Source organism: Pteropus vampyrus, unplaced genomic scaffold (assembly GCF_000151845.1).
Source record: "Pteropus vampyrus isolate Shadow unplaced genomic scaffold, Pvam_2.0 Scaffold10, whole genome shotgun sequence".
Taxonomy (NCBI): domain Eukaryota; kingdom Metazoa; phylum Chordata; class Mammalia; order Chiroptera; family Pteropodidae; genus Pteropus; species Pteropus vampyrus.
The window spans coordinates 12080572-12097348 of record NW_011888791.1 but is presented as its reverse complement, the minus strand read 5'-3'; the positions used below and the strand labels follow the sequence as shown (position 1 = coordinate 12097348).

At 32.9% G+C, this 16777-nt stretch overlaps 1 protein-coding gene across 2 annotated transcripts in view; it reads right to left on the bottom strand.

Annotated features, from left to right (window-relative positions):
- Positions 1–16777, bottom strand: part of SEC23A (Sec23 homolog A, coat complex II component) — a 47762-nt gene that overhangs the window by 25766 nt on the left and 5219 nt on the right. For both annotated transcript variants that reach the window (XM_011376407.2, XM_011376398.2), the window contains 9 exons: positions 15690–15926; positions 13312–13391; positions 12389–12533; positions 10138–10296; positions 8973–9088; positions 4254–4377; positions 2592–2672; positions 1411–1500; positions 102–208 (listed from right to left, as the gene is read on the bottom strand). In XM_011376407.2, the coding sequence (XP_011374709.1) occupies positions 102–208; positions 1411–1500; positions 2592–2672; positions 4254–4377; positions 8973–9088; positions 10138–10296; positions 12389–12533; positions 13312–13391; positions 15690–15926 (1139 nt within the window). The remainder of the gene's footprint in view (positions 1–101; positions 209–1410; positions 1501–2591; positions 2673–4253; positions 4378–8972; positions 9089–10137; positions 10297–12388; positions 12534–13311; positions 13392–15689; positions 15927–16777) is intronic.

The following is a 16777-nucleotide window of genomic DNA, read 5'->3' as shown; positions in this document are numbered from 1 at the left end:
TTCATTTTCTAGTGATGGATATCACTCAAAACAGGAACCCAGTTTGGGAGCACAACCCAGAATAGTTTTGATACGTAAATTAAATTTCTAACAAGACTTACTTCCTCGCAATGGTGGTCACTCGGATGCGTCTCTGCCCACTTGAATGCTGATACTGAGTCACAAACTGGATTGCACCACGTCCTCCCTGAGGAATTGGAGCATTATGCTGTGTAAAAGTAAAAGAGTAAAAACTAAGAAAAATCTATTATCTTGTCATCATACATCACTGATGCATATCCTAGCATTAACAAAATTCATTCTAATATCGATAGGCATAATGTATTTTACAGTGCATACAAAACAGCTGTGATTTGCCTTATCAAAGATAAATGGATTTGGGAAAGGGGGAAAAATGATGAAGGATAAGAAGAGTGAGTCTAGCTAGGAAATCGATTTCAAGTAATATATAATTCAGAGGGACATGAAAGCACAAAATGAAAAGAGAAGTGTAAAGAATTTGAGATAAAGGTATAAATGAGGTAATTTTGCCTAATAGTAATCGGATGGAGAAACTGAGCTAAGTTCTACTCCCCTATCTATGTAAGATGAAAACAGAACTTTTAGGAAGATAATCACATGAACAGATGACCAATAGTAAACTATTAATGACAGACTAATATATAGTAATGATCCTCAGAAAGAAATAGCAAGTGGTCAATAGGAAACTTTCCTTATACTCTTTGACAATAGATACTCTTTCTTTCTTTGTTTTGGTCAGTAAGAGCCATTACCTTTCTCACAAATTTTAACTATTAAACAAAAAATTTCTGCACTTGTCTTAGGATGGTTAACTATTTATGGTTTGTGGTTCATTTTATGCCTAATAACTATTGGTATATAAGTCAGTAATTTACATATTTAATCATTCTTTAATAGTGCTTCCTTCTGTAGCAGAAAAAAAACCTTTCCGAATATTGGAAGCTTTACCTTCCAATCTTCCCTATGGATTTTGATATATAAACTTTCTTATAGGACTCATATATCATTACATATATGTGTATGTGTAATGGGACAATTAGGAAGAGCTAGATATTGAATTACAAAAATGCATAGCTAGAACAAAATTTAAGATTTTATTTATGCTTCAATATTATACTTAAAAAATAATAAAACTGAGACTAAAAGTTGCACTGCTGACGGCTGGGCAGTTGCAGGTTTCCCTGACATCTCTATTACAGTATGTCCTCTCACTAAGGAGTACTAAGGAGTATAGGTTTGAGAAATAGAAAATGACAAATAAAAACTCCAAAAGAGAGTAAGTAAGCTTTGGGTCATATTTACTATTGGTAGAAAAACTATGAAATATTCATGGCCTAAATTCAGTACTTGTTCGAAAATGTTTCGATATTCAAATATAAAAAGTCATACCTGATTAACAACCTCAAAATATATGGCTAAGGTTGTAGTGGGACTAAGTCCACATATCTTCCATTGACAAGTGCCACCTGTTCCTATCTCCTATAAAAATAAAACATATGTTTGAAAGCTAGAAGATACAATTTATTACTATAATACATACTACAGTGAAAAAGGGGGGGACCTCCAGTAAGAAAAAAATCTATTTCAGGTTTCTAATTCATTGAATGTTAAAAGCTTAAGATTTTTTAAGATCATATAAAATATACCATAAAATAAAATTAAGCAATTTTTACACAAAATTATAAAATAATTCAAATTCTTGCTAAGTAAATTACAAAAGTATTGATACGAGTTCTTCATATCGTAGACCTTAAAAGTATTTATCATTTAATGAAGTAATTACAACATTATCCTTCTATACAACTGTTTGATCTGTGTAAAGAGATAATTGGTTCAACACATAATATATGCACATGTGAAAACAGGTTTTTATGATCAGCACTGCATAATTTAAGCAGTCTGACTCCCAAGAAAACTGCTTAAAATTAATTTTTAATTCTGTCATTTTAAAGATGATTAACCTGTTGAATTGTACACCTGAAACTTACTAGAGTTCATTAACCAATGTCACCATAATAAAAAATGTTTTTTAATTTTTAAAATTAAAAAATTAGAAATTAAATAAAAAATACAGATTAATCACTTGTGTTATTTGTCCCATCATCCTCTCTACGGCTACAGTACATAATTCTACCATTTTTAAGTGTAATAAACATTCACTAGATGGAAAAATAAAAAAAGGAACTGAAACTTGCTAATTTTGTTACTTTGCTGTAAATTCTAACAAAAAAAAATTTCAGAATTCATTTTGACTTTCAGAAGTCTCCAGATTGCCAAATCATAACTTTTTTTTTAGGCACACTGGGGCAAGGAATAACTCAGGATTAAAAAAAAAAAAATAGAAGACTGGTGACAGTACAAAAGTTTTAATTAGGGGAGAACAGAAAAAGGGGTATTCAGAAAAAGCAACCACAAAAAGAAATATAACAATGGAGGCTAAACCACATTCTACTGAAAAACAGTTTACATGATAATTTTGAAAGGAATGCTACATGCTGCTACCCAAGGTCTCAGTTTGTTCTGCCCTGAGAATTAAACTATACTTTCTTTTTAGAATAAATGTGACTTACATTTTCAGACACACAGGGTCCTTTAGAATTGAGAGACACACAGGGTCCAATAGCTCCTGAAATCTTTATTTCCCTTGAGGTCTGCAAAATAAGAACATAGTACACTTTGGTGTGCTCAAGATAAGCTCATTCAACTATAAGTATATAAGAAAAAAGATACTGTTCTACATTTAAAATTCAAAAGTCAATGAAAATATACTGTTAAAAATAATCAGTGGGCACATCTATGTTAACTTCCAAATTTTAACTATTAAACAAAAATCTAGCCCTGATCTAGCCCTAACTTTAATCTAGCCCTAACTTTAATCCTCTATTTCCAGCTGCCCAGAGGTTGTCTCTATTTGGGAATTCACACTCAATTAAATCATACCATACCCCAAATTCCTATGTCCTAATACAAAATCTTAGACACCATCTTCTATTTCTTCTCTCTTAGAAAATCTGTTTTTCAATCTCCACTAACATCAAAATTTAAGCTATCATTACCTTTTATCTAAAAAAATTAGAAAGCCTAACTCAGTTTTCTTACTTAAGATTCTTTTTCCTCACAAACCCTGAATGCCACTGTCAGAAAAATTCTATATAAAACATTGTTCTTCATTAACCTACGATGGCTGCTTCTGCCTATACACGTATCTCCAAACTACAAGCAACACGCAGACTTAAAACTACTTCCCTTACCTTCCAATGCAAACCATCCACTCTCACTAGTCCATTTTCCCCAACACACCGTGCTGATTCTCACCTCTGAGCTTCTCCTAACACTGGGCTTCTGGCTAAAATGCACTCTCTTCAAGCAGCTTAAATTCTGCCATCTTTCAAAAACCAGTGTAAGTCACTGTAAAACCATTTATCTTCTAGGATAAATTCTGTCTTGCATACATTCATTTTTTTCTTCCCTAAACCTTCATAGCACTTTTATAATGTTATCTAATGTTATTTCATTCTATCACATGTGTTAACCTTGTCTTTCTATTAAGACTAAGTTTCTTTGTAAGACCAGTGCCTTGGATATCCCTTGACATCTCTACAGTTTTTTAGCGTAATACTGGACATATAGCAAGCATTCAATAACAAGATTAACAAGATTAACAAACATTCAATAAAATAACAAGATTAATCAATATACTTGTAACTAATACTAAGCTTCTGGGTTTTTAAAATTCAAATTTGAAATGAATGATAGGACTGAATAATATCAACAACCTACTAACCATAAAACAATTACTGATATTTCTAAACCTGAAATTTTCTGATATTTATATAAATATCAGAAACATCCAAATAGAAGAGAACATGTTTCTCTTAAGTTAGATACCAATTCCTGCAATTAAAAAAAAAAACTAGCACTAACATAACCAAATTTAGCATTTAAAAAAATCAAATACATTTAAAAGTTAAACCCTAAATGAACAAATAGTTAAAGCAAAATTTACCTATGTATCTTTTCTAACAATTATTCAGAAATGTTCAAGTAAATTTAATTGCACATTTAATAATGACACGTTTTTCTAATGAACAAAATCTTTAACTCTGGGTTTCAATATAAAATAACCACTATTTTTAAAGGATATATTGAAATTGATTACTGGTATTTTAAAATTATGATCGAACCTACAAACTGTTCTTGATAACATACACATGTCAAGTTTTGGTTCTTACCTTTATTTCTAATGTACCACCAAAGCCCATTTTAAACTGTCCATGCATATCTTTGGTAAAAACTCTTTGAAAAGTTTGCTTGAATAAGGAAGTGTTAAAAGAGTCACCCATTACCATGTATCCTCTGCATGGAAAGAACAAAAAACAATGTATGTGATACAAGCAGTGAGTCTATGTGTTAAAACTAAAAGAGTAAATTACCTCTCAGTACTACTAACAGATTTTAAAGATATTTCCCAAAATGTGCTACATTACCACTAATTTTTAAAACTCATATATGTGAAAATATCCCCACCACACAAATAATCTCAATCCTGAGAATACCTGAGTGCTCCTAACACCTGGCATTTGTCCTCAGTAATTTTAAAAATCTTTTTTAGACAGGTAATACATCCACACATTAAAAAATTCAAGAGGCAAAAGGGTACACAGTAAGAAATGTGTCTCTACTACCCCAGGCACCCAGTTCTTCATACTGGTGAAGATAACTGACAGTTTACAGAATGCATTCTCATTCTTAAAAACGAATACATGTATTTGTATGTCTACATATGTATATATTGTCTGTGTGTTATATCAAACTTAGTTTTACACCCAATGAATGAGAATAGAGGGCTATTAAGGGAGCATTTTCACTTTTTGTACTAATATACTATTTAATGTTTTGTTAATAAGCACACAATTTTTTTAAAAAAGTTTTAAAAAATATAAACTGTCAAAAACTATTCTATTATTTCTTCTCTAACAGATCAGCAAAAATCACAGTTTAACAATATATCCTGTTCGTAAGGCTGTGGAAAAATAGGTACTCTCATTTACTGCTGATGAGAATGCAAAATGGTACAATCCCAAGGCAGGGGAACTTGACAATATCTAACAAAATCACATTTTTTTCTCTTTAGTCTAACCAATCCAGTATTGGGAATCTATCCCACCACACAAATAATCTGGCAAAACAATAACAAAAAGCAAAATATATGTACAAGGCGATTCAATGAAACATTATAATAATAAAAGATTGGAATCATCTATTAAGAGACTAGCTGAATAAAATATAGTACACTCACACAATGGAGTCATACATCGCTATAGACTGATTTCCAGGATATAATAAAAAATGGAAAGTGAGTAAAAGTATGTGAAATTTTCTGATATTTATATAAAAAGGGGGATATACCCATAACACACATGCATATAAATATTTGTATACATTTTCTCATATTTTAAAACATTCAAGTAGTTTTTAAACAATACAGTACAATCGAAAATTAAAATAGGCAAAAGTAAAACTGATGTCCTATAATTAATGGTTATTTTATTTTAGATAATGTTAAAGTCATGATTTATATGATCTCTGATGCTATTATAGATTGTAACCTTTTTAAATTTTGTATTCTATTTATTCGTTACTGGTAAACAAAAACATAGTTGAATTTTGTACATTGACCTTGACCAAGAAGTCTTGACAACTGAATATATTAATTCTAACAGTTTGTACTTTGTATTTAGATCTTTTCGGATTTTCTTTTATGAACATGTCATCTGTGATGATCTGTGTTATCACTAAACCTGATAATGCATCCTAGGCTAACAACAACTTACAACACCCCACTTATCTGCCTCCTTTTATAGCAAACCTCTATGAAAGTGCTCTCTATATCTACATTATTCGGCGTGGCCCTTGGTCCAGCAATATCAGCATCGCTAAGGATGTTGTTTGAAAAGGAGAATTTCAAGTCCCATCCTATGCATACTAAATCCAGAATTTGTGTTTCAACAATGTACCCAGCTGATCTGTACATGTGAAAGTTTGAGCAGCTCTGGTCTGTATCAACTGCTTCCAATTCCCTCCACTTGTTCTCTTTCTAATTCACTCTAAGTCGACTTTCACTGCTCTTATGAAGGTCACCAATGACCTGCAGTGTCATACTACACAATCTTACTTACAATATCAACTATTTTTATTGCTTTAAAAAACCAATAATGCTCTGACGATTCCCAAATTTATATCTTCAAGCCAGACCTATCTCCTGCATGTAAAATATCCACATGCGAGGTTGTAAAATAGCCACATGCGAGGCTGTAATATACCCAACAGCCTACTCGATATCTCCTCATGGATGTCTACTGGATGTCTACATTTTAAACCAAACACGTTCAAAGCTGAAACTTTTCCAAAATACTCTTTCTCCCACAGTCTTACCCATTTCAATAAAGGGCAACTCAATTCTTCTAGTAGACTCCTTTGGTTTTCTCAAACCCCAGATCCAATCTATCAGCAAATCCTCTACCTTCTTAATGTATCCAAAATCCAACCACTTCTCACTATCTATGATCCTACTACTTGGTATTCCTGTATCCCTATATGGTAAAGCCTCACTTAATGTCACTGATAGGTTCTTAGAAACTGTGACTTTAAGCAAATGACTGTAACAAAACCAATTTTACCACAGACTAATTGATATAGACAATAGTTAAGCTCTTAGGGAATATTTCTGGTCACAAAAACATCACCAAACTTCTAACTAAAGACCCATAACACTTTTAATGTTAAACACTAAAATAAATGTAAGCTACACATACATTTAAGAAAGATTAGTAAAAACAAGTAAGAATTATATTCCGGCCTCCTTATTCCAGTTCAGGGTCATGGGTAGCTGGAGTCTATTCCAGCAGCTCAGGGTACAAGGCAGAAGGGAAACAACCGTGGACAGGACACCCTTCCACTGCTGGGCCACACACACACACACATGCACACACGCATGCATGCATGCACGCACGCACGCACATACGCACGTACACACTCAGACTGGGACATTTTAGCCACACTAATTCACCTAACTGCACATCCTTGGGATGTAGGAGGAAACTGCAGTCCCTAGAGAAAACCCATGCTGACATGGGGAGACATGGGGAGACATGGGGAGAACGTGCAAACTCTACAGACAGTGGCCCTGGCCAGGAGTCTTTCTTTTTCCTCATCTATATTATAACACAAAACATTGAAAGAAACAATGTATTGGAGGACCTGCTGTACTCTACTGAAGACAACTGAAGTCAGATGATCCTTTTTTTTCCCCTCTTCAGAGATTCCCTCCCCGACTTCCACCCCTGACCTATGGATGTTGCCGTCTCCCCTTCAGAACTGGATCTCTGAAGCCAGGACATCTCCTCCCATGCGCTCACGGCTCGCCCCGGGCCTGGTGCACCGGGGATATGGTATGTGGCTCCACCTGGGGTGCGAACCCAGGACTTTTTGCGTGTAAAGCAGACGTGCTAACCACTACGCTATGAAGGCACTCCCCAGATGATCCTTTTAAAACATTAAGTCAGATCATATCACTTCTGCTGAAAACTTTCCAATGACTTCCTATCTTACTCAAAGTAAAATCTGAAAACCTAAAAAGTCAAAAGACACTCTCAGTCTGTCCTCATTACTTACCCCACTCCAGCTACTTTGGCTCCTTGCTACTTCTCTAACATCCCAGGTTACGTTCTCAACTTTGTACTTGTTATTCCCTCTGCTTGGAATACTCTTCCTTCATATGCACATGGCTCACTCTCGCACTTCCTTAAGTTTTTGCTAAAATATCACCTTCGATGAGGCCTTCCCCATCTCACCTTATTTAGAACGGCAAACCCCTCTTCTAATTTCCTGACTTATTTTGCTGCCTAACAATTATCAACATCTGACATACTATCTACTTTACTTGTCTCATTTTCTCTCACTGGAACTGTACATCTAACATGTGGCTATTTAAATTTAAATTAAACAAAATTCAAAGCTCAATTCCTCAGTCACTCTCACCACATTTCAATGGCACAATGTAGAGAATATGTCCAATAAAAAATTACACTAAATAGTCCTGCACTAGAAGATAAGTTCCATGAGGGCAAATTTTTATGTTTGGTTCACTATTTTATCTCTAGTACTTTGAACAGTTTGATACTCAGTGGGTGTCCATTAATATTTATTAGATAAATGAATTGAATACAATGAGTTGACATACTAGCAAATCAAATCCAGCAATAGATAAAAAAGATTATTCAAAAGTTAGAGTCATCCCAGGAATGCAAGGTTGGTTTAACAAACAAAAAAATCACTATAACAAACCATATTAAAAGAATAAAGGACAAAAATCATGTGATCATCTCAAAAGATACAGGAATAGCATGTAACAAATACCTTTTCATGAAAAAACTCAACAAACTAGGAACAGATAGGAAATTCTTTAACCTGATAAAGGCATTTACAAAAACCCAGAGCTAACATCATACCAAATAGTGAAAGATGAAATGGTTTCCCCCTAAGATCTTTCTAGAATAATGTAAATGTCTAAAATTAAATTATGGCGATGGCTGCTCAACCTGTCAATATACCAAAAAAAATTTTAATTGTGCACTTAAGTGGGTAAATTTTATAGTATGTGAATTATACCTCAAAAAAGCTCCAAAATAATTCAATGACTGCAGGATATCAAGATAAACTTTTCAAACAGAACTGTAACTATATTTTGGAAAAAAATTTTATAACTATATTTTGGAAAAAAATTAAAGTGAACTTTACTGAAAAGTGTATCAAAAAGTATTACCCAAGAGTGGGAAGATGATGACTGTTTTTTTTTTTCTAAACTGTCATTGTATTTGTAATGACAGTTTATATTTCTAAACTGTCATTATTAGTTTACAAGTGCAAAAACTGAAAATTTAAATACATACCCAGTAAGGTTGGGACAGCATTTCATCTCCAAGAGACCTGTCTGATCTAATGCGCATGCATAGATATCAATAACATGACCAGTCGTTGCAGCTCGATTAGCCAATGCTTCAAAATGCTACAAAAGATTTTTTTAATCAAATAAAATCAAAGTACAAACTTAATCATCCTATACATTTTTCCCATTAACAGATAAAAATAATCTAAGAAATACTAAAAGAATGATCCATAATTTAAATGTGATGTTATCATTTAATTTGCTATAATGTCTCATAAAGTGATACAATAATTTCTGTAAGTCTAATATTTTTTAGAAAGCCATTCTTTCTAAATATAGCAGTCCCCCTTATCCATAGGATACTGTAAACTAAATTATGCTAAGCTTGAAGAAAGGCATGCTGAACATCTTGCTCTTCGTACATAAATTTGGTAGAACAACACAGAACTCTGTTTCCTGGCTAAATCCACACCCAAGTAACAAAAACATCAAAAATAGACAATAACAAAAGCAATAAGCTCAAAAGGGAAATTAAGTGGCAGGGAAAAAGCATCTATTAATAGAAAAATTATGTTATTAATTATACTTTAAAAATATAATAAATAATAACTACCAAAGAGAAATATGAGAAAATATATAGCATGACTAAATTAAAATTATGAACTGTGAAGAATTTTTAAAAAGGATAGGGAACATTAACAAGCAAAACCAATACAAAGAAGTCAAAAATCAACATTAGTAAAAAATGTACTGGCACAAACACAAAGTTACATGAAACAACTCAAAAAATGATAGAGTATTCAAGCTATGAAAATATACATATCTAAACTATAGCCTCCTGAAAATGAAAAATTAGAAAATGCAAGAAATTTTTCCTGAAGGGAAAGACATTCTTTAACATGAATATTAAAGAAGGTACATAAAGTTCTTCTCAGGAATACTCTTTAAAGAGATACCTACTGTTGTCTACTATTCAGTTTTTAAACATTTTATTATCAAGAAATATTAAAACAAATTATCAAGAAAGAAAAAGAGGCTATTTCTCTAATTCTGAATAGCAGTTATAAAGTATGACTTCACAATATCAGATTTCATACCATAAAATATTTATACTCTTCCATCAAATGAACTTTTCTAATAAGGCAAAAAGACTTAAGAACCAAAATTACCTTAGTTCCCTTTTTAACATATTTGGCATTGTCTTTTTCAATGTCATGCCATGATCTTATAGGTGTCTTCAATTCATCTCCGACCACCATTCCAGGCCCCTGAGTGGCTGGACCGCCGATGAACATCATGATACGAGCACCAGTGTTGGGAAAAGTACACTATCAGAAAAAAGTAACTTGTCAAAAGAGTTTAAAGGAAAAAATATGTACATTTCTGATGATAAATTTTGATATACACTTTCTAGAAAGCAGGAAATCATACATTTTCCAAGAAATAAAATAATCAAGTGTTTAAAATGAAATTTAAAACAAGATATTTGTTTGAAAAACTTTCTTTTAAAAATCTCTTCTAAATAACAGTGCCTTCCAAATTTTAAAGTAAAACCTGGCAGAAACCACCTTAACCAAGTGATCAAAGCTAACTAACATTAGCAATAATAAAACAAATCAACATCCAGGGCTTCCTGATGTGTTACACAAGCAGAACACAAATCAACTCTGTAACATTCCTAGAAAAGTGCATAACCTAAATCTACTCAGGAGAAAAGACCAGATAAACCTCAATTTTGAGTCATTCTACCAAATTACTAGCCTATACTATTAAAAAATATCATGAAACACAAGAAAAGTATTCTACTTTAAAGGACACTAAAGACACTAGACAACTGAATGTAATGCATAATCTAGGATTTTCTTTTGCTATAAAGGGTATTATTGGGATAACTGGTGAAATTTGAACACAGTTTACAGATCAGAAAATTGTATTACATCAATGTTAATTTCCAGATTGTTAACTGAACTGCAGTTAACAAGGTTTCCTATAATTAAAAAATACACACTGAAATATTTAGAAGGGACATTGTGCTTGTAACTGACTTTCAAATGGTTTTTTTAAATTTATATATGTAAAAGAAAATATCTGATATCTTGCTTCTCAGCAAATTGTCATTTGAGGCTCAAATAAACTCATAAAAATTCGCAAAAAAAATTAAATAAAATTTATATGTGTTTGATAGATAGACATATAGAGATCTATGTAAGTTTGGAGAGAGAAGGATAAAGCAAATGTAATACATGTTTGAGGAATCTGGGTAAAAGTTCAATTAATCTTTGACCCTCTCTTCATAACTTTTCCTTATACTTGGATTTCTGTCAAAGTAGAAAGTTAAAAGAATAAAAGATATAACAGATATAAAAGAATAACAGATATAAATAACACACTGTATAAAACAGGAAACCATGAGTCCATGTTGATATTAATAAATAAATTGAAAGTTTGATGAGTATGAAATATTTGCATGGTTTCAAAGATCCTCACATCTAATGTTTATTAATCACAAAGGGAAGGGAAATGAGAATAATTTTACAGCGTAGAAATCTAATAGATAAAACCTTAATGAGTGATCAAAGTGATTATCATCAGTAACAGAGCAAATGAAAATCATATCCCACCTGATAGGATACAACAAGAACACAGCATTACTTCTGTGATATATGCAAAGACCTGAATTTAATTGTGAGGATACGTCAAGACAAACCTAAATTGAGAGACATTCTATAAAATAACTAGCCTGAAACTTCCAGAGTGTCAAGGTCATGAAAGTCAAGAAAAGGCTAAGGAACTATTCCAGACTGAAGGAGACTAAATAGACATAACCACTAAATGTATGCCTCTGAAGTAAATCCTTTTAGTAAAAGAAATATTGAAATAATCAGCAAAACTTGAATGAGGTCCAAGAATTACACGGCAGTAACGTGTCAGGGTTAACATTTAGATTTTAATAGTTGTATTGTGGTTATATAGAAGAATGTCCTGGTTTATAAGAAATACAACCAAAGTATTCAAGGGATAGAGAATACCATGTTAGCAGCAACTTAATCTCAAATAATCAGTTCCGGGGGGAGAGGGGGAAGGGGGTCGGGGCGGGGAGCTCTTTGCAACTCTTCTGTAAATTTGATAGCATTTCAATTTTTTAAAAAAACTAATTATAAAGCTAAAATATGTATGCATAAAATTTTCAAATTCTATTTAAAAGTAAAATTTCCCTTATACTACCAGTTAACATTTGCGTGAGCATCCTTCCAGAAGCCTCTCTATAGACAAAAGGACACACTGAAGATCAAACTTTAAATAAATAAATTCATGTACTCACTCTCCTATAACCTGATTTTTTTCATACAACATTACCTTGTACATATCATTCCATACACACACATACACATCTACATTCCAAAACAAAGCTGTCCCTACCTCAAGTAGCCCTACGGCTATGGAAAGTGCCACCCCAGAGGAACGCAAAGGTCTCTTTCCCTGTGGCACAGGCCAAGGGTCTCGCTGCAGTTCTCCCAAAAGATCTGTGAGATTCATATCTATTTTCTGTACTGGCTGCAAGAATCTGCAAAACAAAATTAAATAAAAAGCCATTTATTTGTGGGTGAGGATTTAAGAAATAAACTGTCCACTTTCTTAAAAATGGGGAAATAATTTGAACACACAGATCAATGATTTTCAAAACTATTGTGATTATCAGAATCAGTGGGAAAGCTTGTTTTAACATAGATTGCTGGTTCAGAGTGTCATTCAGGAGGTCTGGGGTGGGGCCCAGGAATCCACATTTCAAACAAGCTCCCAGGTGATGCTTACACTACTTGTCCAGGAATTACACTTTGAGTAAAACTGCTATAAATGAAACAGTCAAACCACGTATTACTTTAGCACTCCATCTTTCATTTACCCATCTAATAAGTTTTAAGGTTACTGAAATAATTATGAGAAGATACATCAACTGGATTTCAGTAACACACATCTGATTAGAGAGTTGGGGTGGGGGCAGTGAGCTACCTCTAAGGCTAAGTAGGCAAAATGAAAAGTTTCTGAGGCCCTCCTTTGTTTGGCTGCCCACAACAACAAAAATTAAGTTTTTTCTGAACTTAAAAATAGAAAATCAGGAATATATCAAAACTAAAGTAACTCCTTATATTATAATGATGAAAAACCAACATTTCAGTGACATGATTCTGCCTCAACTCTTTAAAAAGTATATTAATGCAATCTATTTATATTCCTAAAAATATTTAACAATACAGTATCATTAATGTCTATGTTCAAGTTAAAGGTATGCGATGCTTAAAATAGTTCCATGAATTATAAAATTCTCTGGCATATTCAATTACCTATTAGAAGGAGGTGGCTGCTGTACCTGAGGACCACGTGTTGCTTGAGTAACGGGTACTTTAGAGAGCCCCAGCATTTCCTGTAAAGAGATTACTTCTGTGATATCTATTTCATTACTCCTACAAAGAGGTATCAACTATTTACTATGTGCAAGGTGCTAGGCTAGGCATTAGGAACACAAAAATAAAATACAAGGTCTCTTTCCTCAGAAAGCAATAGGTCCAGCTGGGGAGACTGTCAGGTAAACGATAACAATACAGTGAAATAATCATCAAAAGAAAGCAAAGTACAAGGTGCTATGAGAGCAAAGAAGAGAGAAACTAGCTCAAATATTTTTCTAATTGTCAAATTAAATTACTGTGTAACTTGAATGCCTATACTTCTTAACTTGTATTCATTAATCCCTTTCAGCAACTATATCTCAAGTATGTGTTATGTGCCAGGCATCTAATGGTGAAAAAATATAGTTCCTGACCTTATGGAAATTAAAATCTGGTAGGAGACAGGAGTTAATCAAATCATTAAGTGTAAAAATGCAACTGTAATAAGTGTTATGCAAGAAGGGTACATGGCATCATATTAAAAGGGGTACATATACATAAGGTAAATATAGAAGGTACACATACTTTGTATGCCCATATTTCTTAATTTTCTGACTTAATGCCTAACCACACTGCCAGTTTTGAATTTTAGAAGTGTGCACAATTCCTCTCTAGACATATGAAAATAATGTTATTTTACTAAAGTTTTCTTAAATCTAGAGATGCTTAGTCATGAAGGCAGTAAAAGTATATAACAGAAAATCAGAATGTCTAAAGATGTGCAAGGGAAAAATTATTGAAGTAATCCTGCAGTATTTCCATACTGCTAGTAGAAAGAGCAACTTTTTACTACAGACTTATTATGTTCTAAACTCTTTATATATACTATTTCCCTACAAAAAAATAATGAAGTATATTTCTTAGTCCTTGATTTACAAATGAAAACTGACACTCAGAAAGTCTAAGTAACTTGCCTAAAGCTTTACAAACTAGTAGGTGAAAAGCAAAGATATTAACCCAGGTTTTGCTATAAAGTCCTATAATAGTTTACTGAGTGGTCCTATACTGAGTGGTCTCTCAATATTTTATTTAGTACTAATAAAAACCTTGCAAAGTAGGTATTGTTTATCCTTTTCCATAGAGGATGAGAAAATAAGCAAGGAGATCAACCCAAGATCACACAACTCAATTAAAATTTAAATCAGGACTATGTGGAGAGCAAAGACCAGACTCTTTTCAACCAGATGGTTAGATATGGAAGATAAAAACATCTTAATGGAGAAAAAAACTTTAGTCTGCAGGCATTCATTGCCTGTTGCAAAAAGGCAGATGTTGTATGTGTTATATGTGTATTATATAATTTAAGTAAAATGTACTCTATAATCAGAACATTAAACCACTTTAAATTTACAATTTAACAATAACAGTAAACAATAACAGTAAGCACAATCCATTTAATTCTCATGACCACCCTGTAAGGTAAATACTATTCTTATTTATCTCCCTTCACAGATGAAAAAACTAAGGCACAGAAAGGTTACAATTCACCTACTTTCTCTCCTGTCTCATGGAAATAGATGATCCTCCTCTCCAAGGTACTCTGCTTCCTGTGCTTGGGAAGGAATTCCTATCACGCCTTCTGAAACCTCGCTCTCCTCATCTCGCTCTTGCTTTCAATCACCCTCTTTAGTCTCTTTCCCTTCTGTGTATAAACACATTCAAGGGTCCCTCCTAAACTAACTCAGTCTCTCTCAAACCCCCACACTATCGCCTTCCTGACCTTCAACAACCAACCTCTGAAAATAATAGAGACTCTATTTTCTCCTCTTCCTCAAATCTTATTCATTACTCATTCACTATCTTACTCACTGTTCACTAGTCTCCCCATCCAAGCCTGCAATTCCTCCAGTATTTTCTATCTCAGTTAACTGCAGCACCATCACCCCAGTCTGCCAAGCTCTAAATTACTCATCCTCAAAATCTTTTTCATTTTGGGATACCTGGATGCCTCCAAAGATGTCAAGAAAAAAATAATATTCCACAGTTGCTTTCTCTCAGTCTTCAGCACGACTCTTCTATAAGCCCTTAAATCTCTAATAAAATATTTTCAGTCTCACTCTAAATTTCAGATACTGTTAAAAGTGAAAGATCATCAATCTGTATGATAACAATTTAAGGCAAGTGAAAGAAAACTGATGCTAAATTTAAAGACTTGGTTACAATAATATTAGTCAATTATAATACAAATATTTTCTAGAAACTTATATCCAGGTTTTCATAGACATATACAGAGTGATGCTCACAGATAGGGTGACACTACCATTCTTGTTGTTTACCTGCAGTTGTTTGGCAGACAGATCTTTTGTTCCTCTGAAGACATAGCTTTTTGAAATGCCTTCACATCCAAGTTCATGAACCTGCACCATTCTTCCAAAAGTAATAAGTCCAACCAAAGCTGTAGGTGGTAAAAGACTTAATGACATCTGCATAGATTCTTTCAGGGCTTGTAAATCTTCATCTTCCATGCAGGTATCAACCACATAGAGGAATATCAAAGGCATCTGAGGACCACGCTGATAAAAGATGTTGCCATAAGAAAAAAAAAGTATTTTATACTTCAGCACAATATATAAGGATAATCAATAGAGGACTAATTAAATAATTTATAGTACATTCATACAATGAAATCCTAATAAATACATTTCTGAAATGAAACAGGTTACCTATGCATGGAGAGATATCCGAGATATCAAGTGAAAAATTAAGTTTAAAAACATTATTTACAATTACATACAGAAGACAATCACTTTTAATTTCATTTAACTGCATGAGGTTTCATTTCTTATAATGAGTATTTATTTCTTTTTAAAATAAGAAAATAGTAACTAAAAGGTAAAAAACACATGATGAATTTATAAAATAACTGTCTAAACCTGAATTAGATTGTAAGAGACTAAAAACTAGCCAGGCTAGACAATTATTGACTGGCTCAAGTAAACCATATTCTGCTTTTTCTACAACATTCATAAAGGATATTATTTTTGCTCTTAAATATAGAAACAACTATGTAAAGCTATTCAGAAAGGGAAGAAAAATGATTTTCCTATCAAGGACCAAAACAAGAATAATTTCATTAACTAGACTTGAGGATAGATCATCAGGCTCAAGCACCACATTGACTATCTATAAACTGACCTTCCAACTACAAAGCAAGATTAATACTTTAGTGTCTACTCAGTATAACAAATCATACCAGCCTATCCAATATACTGGCCACCCATCAAATAACTACAACAGAGATATTACACCTTGTTTAAAATGACCTTGAGAGGTCTTACCTTTGAAATGCTTCATCAATTCAATGTGAAAATCAAGAATGATGTCTTTTAAGTCATCTCAAGTGAACAATTATTTTGATATAAAG